Raw genomic sequence first — 16994 nt, forward strand, 5'->3', positions numbered from 1 at the left:
GTCAGGTGAATAGCAAAAGTCTTTTCTCTAGGGTGGGGGAGTTCAAAACTAGAGGGCATATTTTTAAAGTGAGAGGAGAAAGATTTACAAGGGACCTGAAGGATAACTTTTTCACACCGATGGTGAGTCCAAAAACTTGTGGAACTCCCAAGTGGAAAATGAGCTGCTGTTCTATATATGGAATGAACTGCTAGAAGACGTGGTAGATGCAGATACAGTTACAACATTGAAAAGACATTTGGACAGGTGCATGAATAGGAAAGGTTTAGTGAGATATGGGCCAAAAGCAGGCAAGTGGGCCTATTTTCATTTGAGAAACTTGGTCAGCATGGACATGTTGGACTGAAGGGTCTGTTTCTGTGCTGCATGACTCTGAGTCCAGAAATATGTAAAATGAGAAAAACTATGTGGAACAGGCTCTTCTGAGTCCAGTGTTACCTTGATCTGAAAGGTACCTCCTGCAAAGGGCTCATGAGGTGTCATCGTAGTGTCCCTAATGTGGAGCCAGCAGGCCTAATTTCAAGTACCTCCTGCTTCAGAGGTATGTATTAATATTTCTGAGCATGATTTGGAGATGCCGGTGTTGGACTGGGGTGTACACAGTTAAAAATCACACAACACCAGGTTATAGTCCAACAGGTTTAATTGGAAGCACACTAGCTTTCGGAACAACGCTCCTTCATCAGGCACAATCACCTGATGAAGGAGCGTCGCTCGGAAAGCTAGTGTGCTTCCAATTAAACTTGTTGGACTATAACCTGGTGTTGTGTATTTTTAACTGTATTTCTGAGCAGGTTGATTTAAAAAATATCTTACTCCAAAGTAGATGATAAAATCTCTTGTAGCTCAATGGGAGTATCCCTATATAGGAGTCAGAAGGCCAAAGTTCAAGGCCCACCTACTCCATAAGTTTACAATAGCGCATCCGAGCAGGTAGATTAGAAGCTATTGATATTTGCTGAGCATTCTTGTCATGTAGTGTAGTAGTTACAGTGTTGCTACCTCTGATCCAGGAAACCTGGCTTCAAGTCCTGCTCCAGAGGTTTGTCATGATAATTCTAAACAGGTTGATTGCAAAATATGCCCAGACTGGATAACAGATCTATCTTGTGGCAGAAAGGTCATGAATCTATCTTAGCCAAGTTAAAAGCCCTTTGATGCAGTCTTAACAACTCTGAACAAGTTAATTTGGAAATTTCTAGACATGATGAGACCTGCAAAATGACATTCTAACGAGACTTGTGGTGCAGTGATAGTGACCATGCCTGTGAGCCAGGACGCCCAGGTTCAAGTTCTATCTGCCCCAGAGGTGTGTCATACCATATCTGAGCAACAACTTGATTATAATAGATACTGGGGCTCATGTGATGCAGTGATGGTGTACCTGCCTCTGGTCAGAATGCTGGCATTCAAGTCCCATCTCCAGTGGTTATCAGAAAATAATCTGAACAGAGATTTTAACAAATCTCCCGAGCAGGATGTCATTCCATTTTGAAAGGGTAAAGAAGCAGAAGGCACTGATTAAAGGTGAATGGCAAAGGAACAAAACCTATTTTATGCAATGAGTGATTAGAATATGGAATGCACTATCTGAGTATGGTAAAGGCAGATTTAACCCATATCTTCAAAGAGGAAACTGAATAGCTACTTGAAGAGAAAACAAGTTAAGGCTATGCAGAAAGGACAGTAGTGTAAATTAGTTGAGTTTCTCTGCATCGAGCCAGGGTTAACACAGTTGGCCAAATGATATCCTCTTTTGCTGTAACCATTCCATATATGAAACTAGGTTAAAAATCACACCACACCAGGTTATAGTCCAACAGGTTTAATTAGAAGCACACTAGCTTTGTACACCCCAGTCCAACACCGGCATCTCCAAATCATATATGAAACATACCGGTAAATTTGTTCAGAATTTGACAGACAGTTTTCTTTCGTAGGGCGTTTGGTGGCTGGTCTTGTTGCTGAATTTCTCCAATTTTTCAATCTGGACTTTACTTTGGCAGTATTCCGACCAGAAACAAACACGGTAAGTCAATTTCACTTTTTAAAAATGTAAACATTAAGTCATAAGACTTTAGGTTGGTCAAGCCTTATTCAAGATATTGAGCTTGTTACTCTTTCAGCTATATTTTTATTTCTGACAAAACTTAATGGTGAAAAAATGTCTTTTCTTTAAAAATGTCATCCCAATGCAGAAAGAGGGGATGTAAAGAATTTGCATTTCCATAATCCTTTTCATAACCTCAAGATACTACTTTGTGCTTCACAGCCAAATAAATATTTTGGCAATGTGGTCACAATTGTAATATTTGTAAGTTCATTGCAAATTTCTCACCATCACATTTTTAAATTTCCAAATACCTCACCTTTGGTTTCCAACGTTTTATTGTATCTCTGCAGTAGTGTCTCTGTGGGTCTGTCTTGCTGTTGGGACAGGACATGATGATAGAGGTGGCTTGGGCTTTTTGTGTATGGTGTTGTTTGATGAGAACCACTATATCAAGCTTGACTAATCTATAAGATAGCTCTTGTGGTTTTGGTACAAGTCCCCAGTTATTAGTAAGGAAACTTCGCAGTGTTGACTGGGCACACCTTGACCAATGTTGCTTCTGGTGCCTAGGTCTGTGCTGGGGGTTTTGTCTGGTTTTATCCCATTTTTAATTTTCTGTAGTGATTTTGTACAACTGTTTTTATGAGAATTTGGATATTGTCAGTAGTGATAAACATTAAACAAATTCGAGTTTTATTAATTAACTAAAGTTAGGGACAAGGCCAGGCTCTTGCAAAATATTTGAAGAAGGTGGGCTAAATTCTAACCTTTTTCATAAAGGCAAACGTAAAGTGCTGTGTTCCAGATGGCGTTTTTTAATTTATTCATTTTTGTGGGATGTGGGCATCATTGGCTAGACAGCATTTATTGCCTGTCCCTAGTTGCCCTTGAGAAGGTGGTGAGCTGCCTTCTTGAACCGCTGCAGTTCACCTGCTGTGGGTTGACCCACAATACCATTAGAACATAAAACATTACAGCGCAGTACAGGCCCTTTGGCCCTCGATGTTGCACCAACCTGTGGAACCAAGCTGACGCCCATGTAACCTACACTATTCCATTCTTGTCCATATGCCTATCCAATGCCCTTAAAGTTGGTGTGTTTACTACTGTTGCAGGTAGTGCGTTCCATGCCCCTACTACTCCGAGTAAAGAAATTACCTCTGACATCTGTCCTATACCTGTCACCCCTCTATTTAAAGCTATGTCCCCTCGTGCTAGCTATCACTATCTGAGGAAAAAGGCTCTCACTGTCCAACTTATCTAACCCTCTGATTATCTTATGTCTCAATTAAGTCGCCTTTCATCCTTCTTCTCTTGAACAAAAACAGCCTTAAGTCCCTTAGTCTTTCCTCGTGAGACCTTCCCTCCATACCAGGCAACATCCTACTAAATCTCCTCTGAACCCTTTCCAAAGCTTCCAATTATTCCTATAATGCGGTGACCAGAACTGTACGCAATACTCCAAATGTAGCTGCACCAGACTTCTATACAGCTGCAGCATGATCTCATGGTTCCAAAACTCAATCTCTCTACCAATAAAACCTAATACATGTATGCTTTCTTAACAACGCTATCAACCTGGGTGGCAGCTTTCAAGGATCTGTGTACCTGGACACTGACATCTCTCTGCTCATCTACACTACCAAGAATCTTGCCATTAGCCCAGTACCCTGCACTCCTGTTACTCCTTCCAAAATGAATCCCCTCACTTTTCTGCATTAAACTCCATTTGCCACCTCTCAGCCCAGCTCTGCAGCTTATCTATGTCTCTGTAACTATACCGTCCTTCGTCACTATCCACAACTCTATTGACCTTCGTGTCATCTGCAAATTAATGAAACCATCATTCTAGGCTCTCCTCCAAGTCATTTATATAAATGCTGTACAACAGTGGACCCAAAACAGATCCTTGTGATACCCCACTAGTAACTGAACTTAAGGATAAATATTTCCCATCAACAACCACCCTTTGTCTTCTTTCAGCCAGCCAATTTCTGATCCAAACCGCTAAATCACCCTCCATCCCATGCCTCCGTATTTTGTGCAATAGCCACCGTGGGGAACCTTATCAAACACCTTACTGAGGTCCATATACACCACATCAACTGCTTTACGCTCATCCATCTGTTTGGAAACCTTCTCAAAGAACTCAATAAGGTTTGTGGGGCACGACCTACCCTTCACAAAACCATGTTGACTATCCCTAATCAGAAGATTTCAAATCCTATCTGTTATATAACCCTTTCCAACACTTTACCCACAACTGAAGTAAGGCTCACTGGTCTGTAATTACCAGGGTTGTCTCTACTCCCCTTCTTGAATAAGGGGACAACATTTGCTATCCTCCAGTCTTCTGGCACTCATTCTGTAGACAATGATGACATAAAGATCAAAGCCAAAGGCTCTGCAGTCTCCTCCGTGGCTTCCCAAAGAGACCCAGTATAAATCTCATCCAGCCCAGGGGACTTATTTATTTTTACACTTTTCAGAATTGCTAATACCACCTCCTTATGCACCTTAATCCTATCTAGTCCTGTACCATGTACCTCAGTATTGCACTCGACCACATTGTCTTTTTCTAGTGTGAATACTGACAGAAAGTATTCATTTAGTGCTTCCCCTATCTCCTCTGACTCTACATACACGGAAGGAAGGAATTCCAGGATTCTGATCCTGTGACAGTGAAGGAACGATGATAGATTTCCAAGTCAGGATGGTGAGTGTTTTGGAGGGGAACTTGAAGGTGGTGGTGTTCCCGTATATCTGCTGCCCTTGTCCTTCTAGATAGAAGTGGTCCTGAGTTTGGAAAGTGCTGTCTCAGGATCTTTTGTGAATTTCTGCAGTACATCTTGTGGATAGTACACACTGTTGCTACTGAGCGTCAGTGGTGGAGGGAGTGGATGCCGTGCCAATCAAGTGAGCTGCTTTGTCCTGGATGATGTCAAGCTTCTTGAGTCTAATGTGACTGGTCAAACTACTTGACATTAAGCAAAATACAGTTTATTTAAACACGATAGTTAAAATACGAAGAAAGAACTTAGACTAACTTGACTGTATTGGAAAACTGAACAGAATAATAGACAGTAACTATACCTAACTAACTGTTCCAATGTAGTAACATCCTATAAACGCACCCTTGGCAAATTCAGAAAAATAGATTTCTGTCACAGAGAGATTCACAGTGAAACATCTTCTGCCATGTAGCTCTTTCTTTGACCAGCAGCCTCAAAACAAACTGCTTGCTCTGAACAGCCAGACTGCTAAAAGTAAAGAAAATTCTGGATTAGTGGTGCTGGAAGAGCACAGCAGTTCAAGCAGCATCCAAAGTGCAGCGAAATTGACGTTTCGGACAAAAGCCCTTCATCACTAATCCAGAATCTGGTTTCCAGCATCTGCAGTCATTGTTTTTACCTCAAAAATAAAGAAAAGCTGAGCTGGGAGAACTGGCTGCTCCCCTTTCATTGTAAAAGGTGTTTTTTTAAAACTTGAAAACCTTTTGCCTGAAGCAGTACTTGTTAGCCATAATCAAATTGGCCCTACAACCCTTAAAAACTCAACATCCCGGAAGCTGTGTCTTTGCAACCGCTCTGGGGGAGAAAAAAGCCAAGGACAAACTAATTTTGTTAAGGGTGCAGCATCGTCACAAACCCAGCAATAGAGAGACACTCCAGCTTCTTGCTGTGACTGAGAAAGGGAAAGGATAGCTTCTACGACTTCAAAACCCCAGCAGCTTCTGCCCTGTTGAGAATTTAGCACCAACAGCTTAAAGCTAAACTTAAAAAAAACTAGAAATTCTGGTCTGTTAGAAGGCTGCTCCTATTGTTCCAACTTTTAAAACCAAACCAAGGCCCCCAAGCTGTTCACTTTATGGTCTTCACTCGGACCTTTGCCTTAAAATCTCCTTTTAAAAAAAATGGACAAAATAACTTCTCAAAGTCGCAGCATTGTCATGCTAAACTTAAATTCCACATGCTGCCATGGTAGGATTTGACTTATATATCCAGTGTATTGTCCTGCGCCTCTGGATTATGCCACTGTTTCCAAAAAGTGCATTCACCATGCCTGTCAACATAATTTATGATATTTACAAATTATCAAGTCTTCAGTTTCTATTGGTTGCTTTGTTTTGTACTTAGTTCACTGGACTTGATGGGCGAGATAATCTTGCAAGGGAACTAGGAATTCATGAAGGAGATGATTCGAAGGGAGTACCATTATTGTTGGAGGTGATAAGAAACGGTCAACAAAAAGAAAAAGACACTTTCCCCTCTGACGTAAGTACCTTGAATATTCTATTATATAAGTAATATGCTTATTTCCTTAGCTGTTGCCTTTGGTGCTAATTTCAAAAAGTAATGTTGATTGATAGAGAATTGTTTATCAGTGAAGAAGTGGATTTTTTTAACAATTACTTCATTAGCGGGGACATAGAATATAGGAGCACGGAAGTCTTACAACTTTATAAACCATTGGTTAGATCATAGATTGCATATGTGTGTAATTTTAGTCACCACACTACTGGAAGGACATGATTACACCCTGTTCAGTGCAGAGAGAACTCAGTGGGATGTTGTCTGTTATGGGAAGTCTCAGTTATGAGGAGGCTGGATTTGTTTTCTTTGGAGCAGGGGAGGTATTAAATGATGTTTGAGAGGTATAGGGTCGATAATAATCTTTTCCCCAAAGCAGATGTGTCTAAGATCAGAGTGCATAAATTTAAGGTGAAGAGTAAGTGGTTTAGAGGAGATCTGAGGAAGTATTTTCACCCGATAATGGTAGACAAATGGTACATGCTGCCTGAGAGGGTGGCAGAGGCAGGTACACTTGCAACATTGAAGAAGTATCTGGATGAGCATTTAACCAGAGTATAGTAGGTGATGGATGAAGTGCAGATAAATGGGATTGTTGTAATTTGGTCAACGTAGACATGTTGGACCAATGGGCCTGTTTTATGCTTTATGATCATGTAAGACCTTTTTTTTTAAAGCTTTCAGAAAGTCCAGAACTACATATATTGCGGGACTGTCGTTATACCTCTTTCAAAGACGTTTGTCAGTCAGATATAGCTGTTTTAACTTCTGTTAACTTATTTATACCTGTACTTTTTCTCATACCTAACTTTCATTATTATACCCCAATTAATTTTGTACTTAAGAAATAAACAAGGATAAAATTCCTTTTAAGTTTTTAAATCTTCCTTCAAAATTGATGTTAAAATGTTTTGGTCCATTTCTTAGTTGTCAGAATTAGAAGTTGATAAGTTACGATTAGCAATGACAATGCTGACTGATTTTTCAACTCTGCTCTTTCCATGATGCTGAGGCAAATTAGAGCTCATCATTTACTCCTGAGTTAGTCTACTCAGGAGTAAACTTGTTGGAGGTATCTCTATTCTGAAGGCTACTAGGAAAACTGCTTGAATAAGTATTTAAATGTTAAAACAACATTCTGTTTACAAGCCAGAAATCATCACTACTGTTGTTTCTGTCTAACGTGATAAGGAAAAGTATACGATTCTGTATAATTTTGAATGCTTAAGATATTACATTTTAAGATTCAATATTCAAAGCACAAATTGAAAAGCAATTTTAAATGTAACACTTTTAAAAGTAATTTCTAAAAAGAAACTAAATGTATTGGCTGGACATTAACACAAAGTTGGTGGTGGGGAGTTCATAAGAATATCACAATAATGATGTGCTCTTTTTGTTGCAGGGTGACTCACTCAATTATGTTCCTAAGGTACTAAATAATTTATGCCTCACTTTGAATGACTTGTGATAATGTTATTGTTTCCTACAGGTTACTGGGATGTACATCCCAATGTGGTCTTCTTTCTATTCTCAGCCTGAATAATTATTTTGAGATACAAATTTAGTAGCTTTTCAATAAGTGATCCAATGGGAGTTTTTTTTTGTCATTTTACCACGTCATTGAATTAGAGGCATATCTGAGGTGCAAAGAGTGAGGGGATGTGGATGAGGAAAATTAGAAAATGCGTGACTGGGAATGCTGACATGTTCTAATTCCTCTTGTATTTCCTGGGAGGTAGTTCAACATGCTAGTGACAAACCACCAGCAGCACTGGGAAACTAATTCAGATTTAAATGAAGCAATTAGCAGGTATTTTCTGAGAATTGTGAAATTTTACTGGTAGAAAGTGAGAGAGTGCATAGATCTTGACGTCACCAGCAAAGCAGAGGGATTCCTCACTGACTATTTTTAAAATGACATTCTTAACATTTTTGTAGGCGGCGGAGGGAAGTTGTTCTCGTCACTGTAGTGTAGATACATTGGCAAAATGAGTTGAAAGCTGCAGATGTAGGTACAACTCCAGTAAACCACACCTGTGTCATTACAAGATGAATACAGGCTCCTCAAGATCTGCCTTGAGCTCAATGCTGAATATTTTTAGTAACTTCTTTATTCTTTTAATGGCTTTCTCACCCATCGTCTCTGGATACCGGTGGAATTAAATAGCCAAGATGGAACTGAAAGCAGGATTGGAATTGGTGACTGCAGTAGGGGTGCAGAATGGGTGAGTGAGGAATGACAGAATGAGGGGGATGTGGGGAACGTAAGTAGTGAGCAAAGCTTGGAGTGACTTAGAGTTACAAGCGCAGTGTTGAAATTTGTGAATGAGACAGAACTTAAGGGAGATAGTAATAGATTTCAATGGGGCAATAAATGGGCTGGTGGATGGGCGCGTGACTATTTCCAGTGACTAAAGTTGATGACCATATTTGTGAAATGTGGAAATTTTTATTTTAACAAGAGCATTTTGGAATTGAATCAGTCTATCTGGTACGTGAATATAGATTCACTAATAGCCTTCAAAGGGATTTTGGATAGCTACTTAATGGAGAAAACGTTTGCAGAAATATGAAAAAGATTTGAATGGTTCGTCTATTTATTTGAAGGAGCCGGTGCAAGCTAGATGTGCTGAATGGCTTCTTGTCTGTCTTGTTTATGCACATTATGAGAGCCTACCATAGCTGCATGAACCAATGTTACCCCAATATCACAATTTCTCAGAAACTTGAAATTGTTGACATTGTTTTAGTGTACAACAAAACGTAACAGAGGGATGGTAAATATTTTGCTGCCTAACTTAAATTTGCAACCGTGTAACAATTCAAATATTTTTTCCTCATTTTGTTTTTCAGGAGTTGTCAGCAAAACATATAGCAGAAGCCAAGAAAAAGTTTGAATTTTATGATAAAGTGAGTTTTAACTTTTCCTGCCAGTTTAAATTGGATTGTAAATACGTGCTGCATTTTGTGTATATTGCAATTTCATACGTATTTTGATGCCCTTTTGTTATTCATTGATTTGTGAGGTTAAAGTTTTACCACTATTGTCATAAAGATCTATTTTTATGAATGTGTAATTAAAATGTGTAAATTTACACCAAACAATCAAATATAAAAATATAGTACAACATGAAAATAAAATAAACTGTTTTTTAATCACTGCTTGTGATTGCTCACCAGGTGAGCATGTCAGAAAATCTCAGGCCCATAACAAATGATTTTATGAACTTGAACTTTAATATACAGACTCAATGCAAGAAATCATGAGGAGTGATATTTTGTAATTCAGGAGAATCCTTTTGAATTCTGTTTTTTCAATATTCAATTAAATACTAGATTTAGCTCAGTTAGTGTACAGGCAAGGAATATGAATCTTTTGGAAGTGTTCTCTGTTCATCAAAAATTTGGAAATGTGCATTTGATCTAATGTCTTAAAAAGTCCATGGCCTGCCTTGATTTTAGGACAAAAATGGTGAGATAAGTAAAGAAGAACTGAAGGAACTATTCATAAACCTCTTTCCTCGCTTTCACAAGTAAGTCAGTTTTCACTGTTTATTTTGCAATTGCACTTTGTTTCAAACCTTGATTTTTGTTGCATTTTAACCATTGTAACCGTAATTTGTTTCACTGATAGGAATATGCTGGACAAATATGTAAATGATGAATCTAAAGCTTTTAATAATGGTAAGTATATTTGACAATAAGCTTTTAAAATAGATTTAAGGCTGCTGAAGTAATTGGAATTTTGTAATCTGATCCCAGTAAAATTAATGTTTAATCTTTCTAGCGTGTTTATTTTATTGCTAATATTGTTAGATGTACCTCTGAAGATTCATTCTACTTTGACATTCATACTTCAACAAAAAGGGAACTTTCCTGTCTTGGTAATCATTTGATAAATCTAAAAAATGTGCAGTTTCATAAAGAATGAGAGAAATTAGGAGTAGAATATTCAGCGGCTCTAAACTGCTGGGCAATTCTGTATTACGCCTGATTATCTCTGTTAACTCTACTTTCTTCCTATATCCTTTTGACTTCCATTGGCGCTCTCAAAAGATCTATTGATCGCAGTCTTAAACATGCTCATTATTGAGACCATCGCCCCAAGTTCAACGGGAAACATTTTTAGCATTTATTTTGTCAAACCCTGTATGACCTTTTGTTTTTCATTGAAGTAACCCTTCATTTTTGTAAAATTCTGGAGAATACGGGGCAATTCTACTTCACCTTCATTCATAGGACAGTCTTCTCATATAAGCAGTACATCTAGGAAACCATTGTTCTGTCTTTTCCAAAGGAAGTATACTATTTTAGGTAAAAATTTTGCACAATACTCTCGGTCTCTCAAAATCCCTATATAATTGCAGAAAGATTTCTTTGTTCCTCCAACAATAACTTGGGTAATGATGCTATATTAAAAATAATGCTTCACCGACATAAGAAATCCTTCAAGCCTCATGGCAAAAGTTAATGTACTGTTTACTTCGCAAAGTTGATGCTAGACAGGTGTGCTAACTTTCCGTGATTAGTATAAAAGGACACCAAAATCCCTCTTCTCATATACATTTAGTGGCATACTTGCCTCTTAAGCAGAAGCTTTCTGTTAGAGTCCCACCCCAGGACTTGACACCAAGGAAGGGGCTTTGCTATAAATTTCTAATATAGGTCAGTAATTGAAAGTGGAAAACTCGAGAACAAATGTTGCTTGGGAAGTCTCTGATCCTGAGTCTAATTCGGGAGCATATTTGGAGGTTACCAGGTAGTGCAAAACTACCTCTCAGAAGTTTAGACTTCTTGAATAATTATTATATGTCTGTGTGGTTTAGGACTTCCTGGGATGCTGATTCACAACAACAAAAGTTTTGATGTTCACCATTGTTGACATTGAAAGATCTGGCTGATTCTGAAGAGTTTGTAAGAATGACAAGATGGTTGCTCTCTGTAGGCAATGGGTTATGTGATAATATTTAGGTATGTAAATACATCTTGCTATGATCAAGAAGATTGAGGGAATTTGGTCAAATTTACAAGAAAAATTGGGGTAAATATTGGAGGAGTCTTGAGTCCCATGTTCAGCAGCACAAATTGATCTTTATTTGAAGCTCCTTTACCACAAGTGTGGGAAAGGTCAGAGACTGCTCTGAATTTAGCTTTCACATTGGGCCCAGTTGCCCTCTTAATTACAGTTCAGGTCACAGGTCAGTGACAGTCTACCTTTCCTGAAAAAGGGCTTTTGCCCGAAATGTCGATTCTCCTGCTCCTTGGATGCTGCCTGACCATTTCCAGCAACACATTTTTCAGATCTACCTTTCCCAGTAAAGTACAGGATATTTGTACCTACTGCATTACAATAGTTACAATCAACATTGACATCAGTGCTTGTGATGTCCTGTGAACTAATCCTGTGAATTCACGTTCAATGATGGACAACTTGATCCATCTTGGGTCATCCCAGCATCTTGCGATGTTTGCCAGACTCCTTATTACCTGTCCTTGGGCTCCTACAATTATCGACCACAGTCCAACATCGATTGTTATGACCCTTCCTGGACATTTGCCAGCCACATCATGTATTTCGTTATTACTAACGAATTTTCAAATTAGGTCATGCAATTCATATCCCTTGCTGATGTTAGTACAGAAGATTAAAAATGATGTGAATTTCTACCAATTGTTATAATATTTATAATATCAGCTCTAATATAAAGTTATTAATAAAATTATACATAATTAAACCTAATATTATGATTCTGTGACAAAACTAACAATTTCGTTAACAACTTCCCCTCCTAACTGACTTGTTTATTCACTCAAGGTCATAGTGACCCTGTTTCAAAAATTTGTTTCTGCCCCCCGCCATGTTATTTGTCTCTTAGTTCTACATAGAATCCCTGCAGATTGGAACCAGGCCATTCAGCCCATGGAGTCCACACCAACCCTCTGAAGAGCATCCCACCCAGACCTACAATAACCCCACCTCCTCACCATCATAAGCCTTCATTTTCCATGGCTAATCCACTTAGCCTGCACATCCCTAGACACTAAGTGGCAATTTAGCATTGCCAATCCACCTAACCTGCACATCTTTGGACTGTGGATGGAAACTGGAGTACTTGGAAGAAACCCATGCAGACACTGGGAGAGCATGCAAACCTCACACAGACAATTGCCCAAGAATCGAATCGAACCAGGGTCCCTGGCTCCGTGATGCAGCAGTGCTAACCACTGAGCCACTGTGTCCTAATCTTGCTGACGAGAGAAAACAATTTCTTCAAGAGCGTTTGTTGAAATTGGTATCTTCATCCAAGGCTAACTGCCTTCAGAAATTTAGTTCCCCAATATCTAATACATTTGTACAAGGATAGAAGTTTAAATTTGTCAATTCTAATATGTAGTTTTGTTTTAAAAGCCTCATCTCAGGTGGATCAAGCTTCCCTTTTCTACTTCACACAAAAATCAGAAATCTCAAATCAGATGGTTTTCACCTGAGCTGCCTTAACAGAGTCTTACTGTATACATTCTAGTCCCATCTTACTAAGACTCCAGCATTTTGTTTGTCTATGAAGGCCATGATTTGAGCTATATGAAATGCTACATCAGCTATATTTTCTTTTGTCTGTGACAGTTAAAAAGAAAACTTCTAATAGCCATTTTGTCATATTCAGCCAGGGGCAATTACAATTCCTGTAGATAAGGAAATCAGCAGGATAACTAACCTCAGCAAGCAAGAAATGGCAATGAAGAAAGTTATTATTGTGCTTTGTCATTCACTTGATACAATATTAGATATGTCAGCAGGTTGCATATCAAAAATATTTTAAAATTACTATTTATCCAGTTAAGATTTAAAGTGATTTGCTTTATTTCTTGTTTGTTGAATTAGTGGTTGATTTTGATGAGTTTCTGGGAATGTACAAAAGATTGTTCGTCCAGTGCAGAAGTGTGGTAAGACCAATTTTTGTAATTAAAAATAATAATGATGTATTTGTTTGAGAAAAAAACTCCCATGTCCATTATGTATACCGAGATTTGAAAAAAGAAACATGCAGTCAGGAGTCTTCTAAACCCTGACTCTGGAATTCTATAACTAGTTAGAACATAGAACATAGAAAGATACAGCGCAGTACAGGCCCTTCGGCCCTCGATGTTGCGCCGACCGAATCCTACCTAACCTACACTAGCCCAATAACTTCCAAATGCCTATCCAATGCCTGCTTAAATGACCCTAAAGAAGGAGAGTTCACCACTGCTACTGGCAGGGCATTCCATGAACTCACAACCCGCTGTGTAAAGAATCTACCCCTAACATCTGTCCTATACCTACCACCCCTTAATTTAAAGCTGTGTCCCCTAGTAACACCTGACTCCATTAGCGGTAGAAGGTTCTCAGTGTCGACCCTATCTAAACCCCTAATCATCTTATACACCTCTATCAAATCTCCCCTAAACCTTCTCTTCTCCAATGAGAACAGCCCCAAGTGCCTCAGCCTTTCCTCATAAGATTTTCCTACCATTCCAGGCAACATCCTGGTAAACCTCCTCTGCACTCGTTCCAATGCCTCCACATCCTTCCTATAGTATGGCGACCAAAACTGCACACAATACTCCAGATGAGGCCGCACCAGAGTCTTATACAGTTGCAAAATGACCTCAGGACTCCGGAACTCAATTCCTCTACCAATAAAGCCCAGTACACCATATGCCTTCCTCACAGCACTATTTACCTGGGTGGCAACTTTCAGAGATCTGTGTACATGGACACCAAGATCCCTCTGCTCATCCACACTACCAAGTAGCCTACCATTAGCCCAGTAATCCATCTTCTTGTTACTCCTACCAAAGTGAATGACTTCACACTTAGCTACATTGAATTCCATTTGCCACATTTCTGCCCAGCTCTGCAACTTATCTATATCCCGCTGTAACCTACCACTTCCTTCCTCACTATCCACAACTCCACCGACTTTTGTGTCATCCGCAAACTTGCTTACCCAGCTTTCAAGCCCTTCCTCTAGATCATTTATAAAGATAACAAAAAGCAATGGTCCCAAAACAGATCCTTGTGGTACACCGCTAGTAACTGCACTCCAAGATGAACATAGTCCATCAACTACTACCCTCTGTCTCCTTCCAGCCAGCCAATTCCTAATCCAAACCTCTAATGTATCCTCAATGCCATACCTCCGTAGTTTTAGCATTGGCCTACCATGGGGAACCTTATCGAACGCCTTACTAAAATCCATATACACAACATCTACTGCTTTACCCTCGTCCACTTCCTTAGTCACCTTCTCAAAGAACTCAATAAGGTTTGTGAGGCACGACCTGCCCTTCACAAAACCATGCTGGCTATCCTTGATCACGTTATTCCTATCCAGATGTTCATAAATCTTATCCCTTACCATTCTCTCTAAGACTTTGCCCACCACTGAAGTCGGACTCACTGGCCTATAGTTACTAGGGCTATCCCTACTCCCTTTCTTGAACAAGGGGACCACATTCGCTATCCTCCAGTCCTCTGGTACTATTCCCGTTGACAATGACGACATAAAAATCCAGGCCAATGGCTCTGCTATCTCCTCCCTAGCTTCCCATAGGATCCTAGGGTAAATGCCATCAGGCCCAGGAGACTTATCTATTTTCATCCTTTCCAATATTCCCAGAACCTCTTCCCTGCATATTTCCAGGCCATCCATTCTAATCATTTGTGACTCCATATTCACATCAGCAACAGTGTCCTGTTCCTGAGTGAATACTGATGAAAAGTATTGATTTAGTGTCTCTCCAATCTCCTCCGCCTCCACACACAACTTCCCACTACTATCCTTGACTGGACCGATACCTACCCTAGTCATCCGTTTATTCCTGACATACCTATAGTTGTTCTGAATACTAAAAACAGTCCACTGTCCTTTAGAGACTTCAAAAATTGATGCCTGGACTAAAAAAAAGCCAATGAACATAAACAATCCTCCAAGCAAAAATTTACATTTGAGATTCTGAAGTAAACAGGTATGTGCATTCATTTGAACAGTACATTCACAGTTTTTCTAACCCCCCCCCCCCCCAATAATGACGTAAAATTGTAGAAGAAGCAGTCAAAAGATTCTATTAATGCTGTGTTTTACTTTGGTCACTTTAGGCATTATCTCAGCAGACGGAAATAATGATATGCATAGAGACATCCTGGTTATTCATCAAACATTTCCACCTGCCTGTTGAAATGCCAAGATGACCAATTTAAAACCATGTCTGTATCTGGTTTTGAAAAATTATCAAAGTTAAACAAAATTCTTGGTTTACTATGAAAACAAATTTTATTCAGTAAAGATGCAATAATTGGTTATACACGTCATATCCTGTAATATAGAAGTATAAATATCCCTCTGAATATTCCTAAAAAACACACACACACTGTCACTCTCACTCTATCTCTGTTTTCTGGAAAAGATGTGAAAAAAAACATTTTTCTGCAGAGATTAGCTTTCTGAAAAAGAAAATACTTCGGTTATTCTTGAAGGCAAAATGACAAAGTGTAAATACTTCGGAGTTTCTTGCTCTGCTGTTCTTGCTGATCTGGTCAAATCACTAATCTCGTATTTTTGGCTTTAATGTCTTGCTGACACTGCTTGCTCAGGAAATGCAAACTTGAAATATTGCTTGAATTGTGACATCAAAAGAGGAAATGGGTTTCACCCTGAACTCAATAAGAGGGTTTTCTTTTCAGACGTGCAAGAAATATCATGTGAGCAGCAAAATTACTATATCTCAGCTTGTTCTTAGCTTGTTCTGATTAAATCAGATAATGTAAGCTACTCTCTCTAAGCCAGTCACTCTAGCAGGAGTTGGCAGCAAAGTAAACAGTTAGGTGATTTACAAGATTCCTTCTTTAAAAAAAACTCGTCTACAGTGAATTTTAATTGACCTTGTTTAAAGAAACCATTTCCAGTATATTCAAAAAACTTGAAATAAATCCATTTTCTGCAAACTTTCAAAAGTTAGTCAGTATAAGTGTATTGCATCTTCACAGCAAGTTTTAAAATGGCCAAAGGAATGTTCAGCTAAGCAAGAGTGAAAAAAATTTGAATTCATTGTGGTACATGAGAATTAGGAGTGATGTAGGCAATTCACCTCCTCAAACCACTTTATCATTTAATACAGTCATGGCGGATCTCATCTTGGCCTCTTACTTGCCCAATGCCCATGACTAATTAAAAAGTCTGACCATCTCCTCCTCCTCAAATTTATTCAATATCCCAGCATCCAGTCCACTCTAGTTGGAAATTCCACAGATTCACAACACTTTAATAGAAGTAATTCCTGATCATAACTATTTTAAATATGCCATCCTTAGCCTAAAACTATGACTTCTCATTTTAGATTGCCCTATAAGGGGAAACATCTGCTGTATGTCCACTTTGTCAATTCTACACACTTAACCAAGTTAAACTTCATTAGTCACATATTGGCTCATTCATCTAATCCTTCGGTTTGTAAATTTCTTATTTCTTCATTGCAACTTACTTTTCCTGATTTTAGTGTCATCTGCAAATTTAGCTACTGTGTATTCTTATCATTGAAATAGATTGGCAGTAGTTATAAGGTAATAGAGTTGTACAACACAGAAA

General features: G+C 38.8%; 1 protein-coding gene across 5 annotated transcripts in view; it reads left to right on the forward strand.

Moving 5' to 3' along the window:
• cep43 (centrosomal protein 43) overlaps positions 1-16994 on the forward strand; it is a 103498-nt gene that overhangs the window by 30583 nt on the left and 55921 nt on the right. For all 5 annotated transcript variants that reach the window (XM_060830999.1, XM_060831000.1, XM_060831002.1 and 2 more), the window contains exons 4-10: positions 1941-2029; positions 6190-6327; positions 7769-7795; positions 9220-9276; positions 9829-9899; positions 10001-10050; positions 13250-13311. In XM_060830999.1, the coding sequence (XP_060686982.1) occupies positions 1941-2029; positions 6190-6327; positions 7769-7795; positions 9220-9276; positions 9829-9899; positions 10001-10050; positions 13250-13311 (494 nt within the window). The remainder of the gene's footprint in view (positions 1-1940; positions 2030-6189; positions 6328-7768; positions 7796-9219; positions 9277-9828; positions 9900-10000; positions 10051-13249; positions 13312-16994) is intronic.

The sequence above is a fragment of the Hemiscyllium ocellatum genome, chromosome 10 (assembly GCF_020745735.1).
Source record: "Hemiscyllium ocellatum isolate sHemOce1 chromosome 10, sHemOce1.pat.X.cur, whole genome shotgun sequence".
NCBI lineage: Eukaryota > Metazoa > Chordata > Chondrichthyes > Orectolobiformes > Hemiscylliidae > Hemiscyllium > Hemiscyllium ocellatum.